The sequence below is a fragment of the Etheostoma cragini genome, chromosome 23, assembly GCF_013103735.1.
Source record: "Etheostoma cragini isolate CJK2018 chromosome 23, CSU_Ecrag_1.0, whole genome shotgun sequence".
Lineage (NCBI taxonomy): Eukaryota > Metazoa > Chordata > Actinopteri > Perciformes > Percidae > Etheostoma > Etheostoma cragini.
The window spans coordinates 1,406,535-1,414,786 of NC_048429.1; the positions used below are offsets into that span (position 1 = coordinate 1,406,535).

An 8,252-nucleotide genomic window follows, 5' to 3' on the forward strand; every position below is an offset into this window, starting at 1 on the left:
AAACAAGAAAGTAGAGGAGGAAATAAGAGAAGGGGAGAGGAAACAAGAGAGGAGAGGAAACAAGAAAGTAGAGGAGGAAATAAGGAGTCGAAACAAGAGAAGATGAGAGGAGGAAATAAGGAGTCGAAACAAGAAGAGGAAATGAGAGAAGGGGAGAGGAAACAAGAAAGTAGAGGAGGAAATAAGGAGTCAAAACAAAAAGAGGAGAGGAAACCAAGATGAGACAATGAGAGGAAGAGAGGAGAGAAGGCAAGAAGAGAGGAAACAAGAAAGGAGAGAAAACAAGGACGAGAGAAGAGGAGAGGAAGCAAGTGAGGAGAGGAGGAAGCAAGGAATTGAAACGAGAGAAAACAAGAGAGGAAACAAGTTGAAGTGAGAGGAAGCGAGGAGAGGAAGCGACAGCGGAGGAAGCCGAGAGTCAGATACTATAATTATTATAAAGTACATAACTGATTGACTGATGTGTTTCAGGATATTGGAGATGGAGGTGGAGGACGAGAACGAGATTAAGTGGGAGGATCTCGCAGGAGGTTGGAGCAGCGTCCGGTCGCCACAGTGGCTGCGCTCCAAGTGGTGGAGCATCAAGAGACAAGTAACCAATCACAAGGAGATTCCTTTCAACGGTACACACACGTAAATAGGTCTATTTAAATGTGACTTATAATAATAATAATAAGTCACATTTATAATAAGGGGAAATAATAATAAGTTACATTTATAATAAGAGGAAATAATAATAAGTTACATTTATAATAAGAGGAAATAATAATAAGTTACATTTATAATAAGAGGAAATAATAAAAAGTCACATTTATAATAAGAGGAAATAATAATAATAAGTCATATTTAAATAACCTAAAGCTCTGTGTTACAGCAGATTTTATGTCTAATTATTTGAGTCTTTTATGCTGAGTATTTCTTGAGTGTTTTGTTGTTTTTATACTGTCTCACTGCAGTGGAATTATTATTATTATTATTATTATTATTATTATTATTATTAATCTCAAAAAGCTATTGACACTCAAACCTGTGTGTGTGTCCTCAGTCCTCCTGAAGGGTCTCCAGGAGCTCATGGCGTCCTCACAGACCACATCTGGACCAGGGAGTCCCTCCTCCTCGGCCCTTCAGATCCGACTCGCCCGATTGGAGGAGAGCGGCGGCGGCCCGGCCCCCGGCTCCATGGCGGCGCTGCAGATCCCCTTACAGATCCCGCTGCAGATCACACACCTGGGTGAGACGTGTTACCGGGTAGAGTAGGGCTGCAACTGCTTTAACCCTTGTGTTGTCCTCTCTTTCAACCAAATTGTCCAAAAATGACATGGATGATTCCATACATAATTTTTTGGGTGTTCTATTTAATCTTATAGCATTTGAATTCTTTTTTTTTTAACGGTTTAAAACCAGTATCCGGACTAAACTTTGACATCTACCCGTCTGAGATCCACTCAACATCCTCTGATCTTAACTATTCGTCAAAATAACTCACAGTTTCTGCCGTTTTAACTAAAATTGAATGTATAATTTTATATAAATGACCTTTGTTGATCATGAATTCCAAGAATAAGTGGAAAATCTGTTATTAAACCAGCTCGGTTGTTTTTTTAAAAAGCGCCAAAAGCTGGAAAAAAGTGAGAAATAAGGCTGAAAAAGGGGCAAAAACATCGGAAAAGCCCCCAAAAAAGTATTCATTTTCAATTTTGACCTGGAAGGGCAAGTTCAGGGTTAACTTGAAGACAACACAAGGGTTAATAATCTCTCTGTTGGTCTTTCCTCTACCTCCTATCTATCTATCTATCTATCTATCTATCTATATAGATATCTATATACATATATATACATACATACATACAAATACATACTCAAACAACAACTTATTGAGTGTTATAATACTCACGCAACAACAAATTGATAATAATGAATTTGGTTGCCAACGCTTTTAATAATAATATTTGATGGGTTTGTAGTTGCACCCCTAGTGTAGAGCTTTTCATCCTATGCTGATGATACTGCCTTTTATATTTGATATTTGATATTTGACTGACTCACTGTGTTTCTCCTGAAGCTTCAGATTCTTCAGCAGCAGCCAGCGACAGTGAGACCATCACCCTGAACACGGGGGCCCTGCAGACCTTCGAGATCCTCCCTGTAAGCACAACACAGGAGTTTTTCAACGCCAATACAATAACAATGTCTGAATGTACACTACCGGTCAAAAGTTTGGGGTCACTCACAAATGTCCATTCCACTCCATTATAGACAGGATACCAGCTGATCTGGGTGGGGGGGCTGATCTATAATGCAATATCTACATTTCCCATTATCAGCAACCATTCATCCAATGTTCAAAAGGCACATTTTGTTTACTAATCTGATATTATTTTAAAAAACTAACTAAGAAAACATTAAACAACCCTTTTGCAATGATGTAAGCACATAATGTAATCTGGAAACTGCCCTGGTTAAAAAAAACAAGGCAACTGATCTCAGCTGGGATTCTGTCTAGAATGGAGTCCAATGGAAATTTGTGAATGACCCCAAACTTTTGACCGGTAGTGTATTTAAATCTGCTGTTAGGCTGAGCTATGCAGAACCACCTGCTGCTTGTCCCAATGAACCAACTCTGAATATTAGTGCAGTAGTGGGTGGAAACTCACATTTTCTTTGCTGATTTTCTGAAAATTTGGTGAAAAACCAGATTAAAAACCTGTCTGTAGTTGCATTTCTTTAAGTTTCTGACGCCTCTTCTTCTTCACTGCTCCACTTTTCTTTGCAGTCCTTCCACCTGCAGCCCACCGGCACCCCTGGGACCTACTACCTCCAGACAACGTCCAATCAGGGCCTGCCGCTCAGCCTCTCCACCAGTCAGGGCCTTCCGCTCAGCTTAGCCAATAACAGCACGCTTACCCTGACGACGGGCTCCTCGCCCTCATCACATGAACACATTATCCTTCACAGCCTGTCGGTCAGTTTCACACACATCGTGATAAAGTGTGTGTTTGATTGGTACAACACACTCATTCGTGTGTGTGTGTGTGTGTGTGTGTGTGTGTTACCCCCCTCAGACGGATGGCCTCTGCTCCGGTGACGGCGTCATCATCCAGACTGTCACCTCTGACCCCGCCTCCTCAGACCCTCTTAGCCAATCACAGCTGGTTGTGGAGACAGAGAGGCAGAGCCCGGACGACCGTCTGGATGCCACGAGTCTCCTGGAGGAGTCCGAGAGCGTTGGCACGGAAACTCAGGAGCCAATCACAGACGACTACACTGACAAGGTTTACAGAGTAACATAGTACTGAGTATTTGTTTACATGTTACATCATAACATAGCTGCACTATACATGCTTTTCAAATTAAAAGCATGATAACGCACAGATTTACCCCAGATGACTAATAGACATAATAAAAACTAAGATTTTCAAAGTCATTTTTTGGAAGTCCGAGTCGAGTCTCAAGTCTCTGGCAACGAGTCCAAGTCAAGTTTACGGTGCACATTATGACACAAGGGCAAGGGACACGCAGCTCGTCATATACTGTACGTTTCCCCAACATATGCGCCAATAAAAGAAAATAGAAACACATCACGTTTAAGAAGCAATAATTGTATGAAAATAGGTCGTTGACGAGTCAAGTCTGAAATCTTTTGGGTCCCAAGTCCAGTCTGAAGTCAGCTGTTTGTGCGTCTCAGACTCGAGTTCCCATCTTTGGTTGACACTAGTCAGAAACGTGGTAATATTCCTCCCACCTCATGTATTTTGTATTTCTGTATATTTGTCCCCCCCCACCAGTAAAGGCACAAGACCACCCCCCAAGAGTCAGGGTCTGCCTGTAAAAGGACGTTTTCCCTCACCACTGTTGCACCTAATGCTTTCTCTTAGAGGGAATCTAGACCCACTCTATCTGTAAAGGGTCCTGAGATAACTTATGAAAATTTAATTAAATTTACATAAATGGTGTGGCCAAAATGTCAGAGTCCTATCGTGAGGTTTATTAAACCCCAGCTACATAATAAACAACGTGGAACGATCATCTTTCTGACAGCGTCAACAAAAACTGAGAAGCTTCATAAAAGTAGAGTTCATGTAGTACAGCTACACCTAATAAAGTGGACAGTGTGTTTATAATGACTGTGTGTGTGTGTGTGTGTGTGTGTGTGTCAGGAGCTGAGTTCACCGTCTGTTGAGGGTCCAGTGGTGCATTCTGGGATAGCGTCTGGCAGCACCGTGTTGATAGTGTCTTCTCCCAACATCAGCAGCACACTGACAGGTACACCACACACACACACACACACACACACACACACACACACACACACACACACACACACACACACACACACACACACACACACACACACACTTTTTAGTGTCAATACCTTAGTTTGGGGAATATGTGTTTAGCTATATCTTTTATTTACAGAGTCTTTAATCTTTAACCCTCGTGTTGTCTTCCCGTCAAATTGAAACTCAACACTTTTGTTGACGCTTTTTATCAACGTTTTAAAACTTTTTTACATTTTTGTCCCTTTTGCAACACTTTTGACGCTTTTTTTCAATGTTTGTCACTTTTTTTAATGTTTTCAACACTATGTAACACCAACTTATTAACTTTAGTTTTACAGTTTTTGGGGAATTTATGGTCGATAAACCTCATTTAGAGGAAATTATACCTAATGTTTGAGTTAGAAAAGCAGAAATTAGGAATTATTGAGACTAAAATTAAAGGAATGGATGTTGATGACTGGAATATGTCAACTTTTACTCAATACTATTTCAAAAACACTTCAGTTTGTTTTCTCCAAATGCTATAAAATTGAATAAGACGCCCCAAAATTAATGAAAGTAGAGATTTGTACTTGGCAAAGAGCGTTGGGTGGAATCAATCATGTTATTTTGGGGAATTAACAACAACACTGATGCAGGAAAACGGGTCAGTTTGACCCGAGGACAACATGAGGGTTAACATTCATTGATAACCGGCCCTGCTGTGCACATTTTCTACATAAATCAGAAAGAAAACTCACGATGCAAATAGCCGGCTTCACGTGGTCCTCTGTGTACGTCCCCAGATCCCATCCTGGAGAACCAGGAGGGCTCCGACTGAGCCGGACGTCCATCGTGGCAGGAGGTGATTTAAAGATGGAGGACAGGAGGAGGACGCCCTCCGTCTCTGCACAGGACAACAAGGACAGCGCTGGTCTGCTGCGCGTGTTGGACTGTGGACTCTCCTGACGTTACACAGCGAACCCCTGGAAGAGATGTGAACGCAGCGCCGACAGACGGTCCTGCAGTGCCAAAGAGACTCTAAAGACATGGAAGGACTATGAACTTTAATAAACACCACACGTTCAGACGTGTAGATCATTTTAAAATAACATGACGAGAACTCATGTGATTATGAAAATAAACTAATTTCAATTTGTTGTTTTGTCGCCCCACTTTCATTTAAATGTCGATGACGTTACTGAGGCTCATTTCTCTTGTCTGGACTGGAGAAAGTTGATGTTAAATTGGATGTTTTTTTGTATTTGTACCTAATTTTATTTTTGCATCTTTTTGTTGTAATATTGTTACAATATTGTTTGTATTCTCGGGTACAAGCGGCCGAACTAGGTTTCCTCAGGAGGGGGGACTGGCGTCTCCCTTAGAGATCGGGTGAGAAGCTCAGTCCTCCGAGAGGAGCTCGGAGTAGAGCCCCTGCTCCTTCACGTCGAAAGGAGCCAGTTGAGGTGGTTTGGGGGTCTGGTAAGGATGCCTCTTGGGGGGGTCCCTAGGGAGGTTGTCCAGGCCCGTCCACCTGGGAGGAGGCCTCGGGGAAGACCCAGGACTAGGTGGAGGGACGTCCAGCTGGGAGGAGGCCTCGGGGAAGACCCAGGACTAGGTGGAGGGACGTCCAGCTGGGAGGAGGCCTCCGGGAAGACCCAGGACTAGGTGGAGGGACGTCCAGCTGGGAGGAGGCCTCGGGGAAGACCCAGGATTAGGTGGAGGGACGTCCAGCTGGGAGGAGGCCTCGGGGAAGACCCAGGACTAGGTGGAGGGATGTCCAGCTGGGAGGAGCCCTCGGGGAAGACCCAGGACTAGCTGGAGAGATCATATCTCCAACCTGGACTGGGAACGCCTCGGGATCCCCCAGTCGGGGCTGGTTAATGTGGCTCGGGAAAGGGAAGATTGGGGTCCCCTGCTGGAGCTGCTGCCCCCGAGACCTGATACCGGGTAAGGGGATGAAGATGGATGGATGGATCTTTTTGTTGTGGCTTGGCATCTACTTTTCCTCACTTTGCATCTTTTTGCGTGTCTTTGTAGTAATTGTGGGTTGTTTCCCGTTGGTACGTGTAGTTTTCTAGGCCGTTTTAGTCTATTTTCAGCCATTTAGCATTTCTTTGTGGTTGTTTTGCATCTCTGATGTTATAATGTGAAGTTTGTAGTCAGGACCCCCGACCCCCTGACCTCTGGCCATGGAAGGAAACGGACATCCGGCGGGAGCAATCCCGGAAGTGGAACGTCGTGGAAATACTCCGTTCTCTTAATACATCCATGATGTAGAGCATATAGACAGTGGTGGGAATAACTCAATTACAGTCATGGATTCCTTTTTGCTCTAACGCAGTAATATAACATTAGTAATTACATTTCAATTATATTGTACCCGTCACAGTCTCAGTAACGTGGGTTACAACGCATCTAATGCAGCATTTAGTGGTATTTTTAAGACTTCACCAACACTGCAAAACATTTCTTCACAGAAAACAACCTGTATTACATCTTTTATCCAAAGTGACTTACAACTGCTATATATGCCAGAGGTCACACGGCCCTGGAGCAACTAGGGGCTAAGGGTCTTGCTAAGGGGACACATTGGTTGATGTTCGCAGTGGGAATCGAACCCAGGTCTTCCACACCAAAGGGGACGTGTCACGTCTACTGCGCCATGGCAACTCTTATGTCTTGTTGCTGTATTCGAGATGAATACAGAGACAGTACAGATACATTTGCCAGATGGATATTATTTTCAGGAGTTATTACTCTGCGTTGGAGCGAGGTGTTGTGCCGTCTCGGTTCCCGTGGTCAGATCCAGAACCAGAACCAGAGACGGGACGGACAACAACAGGTGTCCCAACGGGTGCCGGTACGTCAGCGCGGACAGCAGTGTGTCTGAGCTGATAATGTTTACACTTGCTACACGTAACACTGCATTTTATCATCCAAGGGAGAGTATAACTAGTAAGTACTATGTGCTTCTAAACAACTGTAAGTTGCTTTTGAGTATTTTTATTTTTTCCTACTTGCCTATTGTATGTTTTACTTGCATATTCATAAAATTATACAAAATATTATGAATAATCTATGATGTATTAAGGTGGATAAAGAGGAGACTTTATTGATTAGGTGGTGAAATTCCCAAACTGCCACGTCAAACTTCCACTGTTATTTTGGTGAAAGTAGTGCAAAGTAAAGATAGTAATATTGTAATATAACTAATTACTCTCACATGACATGACAAGTAGCTAGTAATCTTATTGGTATTACATTTTGGAATTAACTTGCCCCAGACATGCCCAACACTCACTGCACATAGACTATGAGTGGGGTGATTTTAACATTACTCGTCACAGCGCCCCCTCCAGGGCAATTCACGTCATTTTTTGAAGGCCAAAAATAACCGATTCTGGTCTGTGATTGGTTGATTGTTGTTTTTTCTCTTCTCCTTCTGCACTCTCACAGCTAACCTAAGAACTTCCCTTTCTTCTACAATCTCCTCAATTACAGTATTAAAGGACTATAACGGAGAAGTTTGGGGACTTTAAGTCAAGAAGACTTGACCCTCCCTCCGCCAGTAATAAATGCATCTACAGCTCTCCTAAATTTGACTTTTTCCCCCCATCATGGCCTGTATTTCTTATCATTTTTGGCTAATTGACACCACTAAACCTATGCCGAATTAGCTATTAATAGTGTATGTTTGCAGTGTACTCATAGCTGTACAGACAACTCTAACTGGATTACTTTAATATCGAGAAGTCGTTAAACTGCGATGATTCTCAGGCGAGTTCTGCAACGCCTTTTTACCCTTTTGATTTCTAAGCGGATTTACGGATGTTTATTCGCGATGGATTTCAAAAATAATTAAATCCTGGCTAAGTGACAGGCACATTGAATCTAAAAATATGTGTATCATGAATGCAGACTGAGTTCTGAGTCCGATAAATACCTCTACTGTCTCCACGAGCTGTCCATCCAGCGCAGCTGCGACCAGGC

General features: G+C 42.9%; 1 protein-coding gene across 1 annotated transcript in view; it reads left to right on the forward strand.

Moving 5' to 3' along the window:
* Positions 1 to 5,179, forward strand: part of dmtf1 (cyclin D binding myb-like transcription factor 1) — a 12,388-nt gene extending 7,209 nt beyond the window's left edge. Inside the window, exons 10-16 of the mRNA XM_034864113.1 lie at positions 458 to 623; positions 1,046 to 1,231; positions 2,063 to 2,145; positions 2,774 to 2,962; positions 3,063 to 3,272; positions 4,158 to 4,263; positions 5,066 to 5,179. Coding sequence (XP_034720004.1) covers positions 458 to 623; positions 1,046 to 1,231; positions 2,063 to 2,145; positions 2,774 to 2,962; positions 3,063 to 3,272; positions 4,158 to 4,263; positions 5,066 to 5,100 — 975 coding nt within the window. The 3' untranslated portion in view covers positions 5,101 to 5,179. The remainder of the gene's footprint in view (positions 1 to 457; positions 624 to 1,045; positions 1,232 to 2,062; positions 2,146 to 2,773; positions 2,963 to 3,062; positions 3,273 to 4,157; positions 4,264 to 5,065) is intronic.
* The last annotated feature ends 3,073 nt before the right edge of the window (positions 5,180 to 8,252 follow it).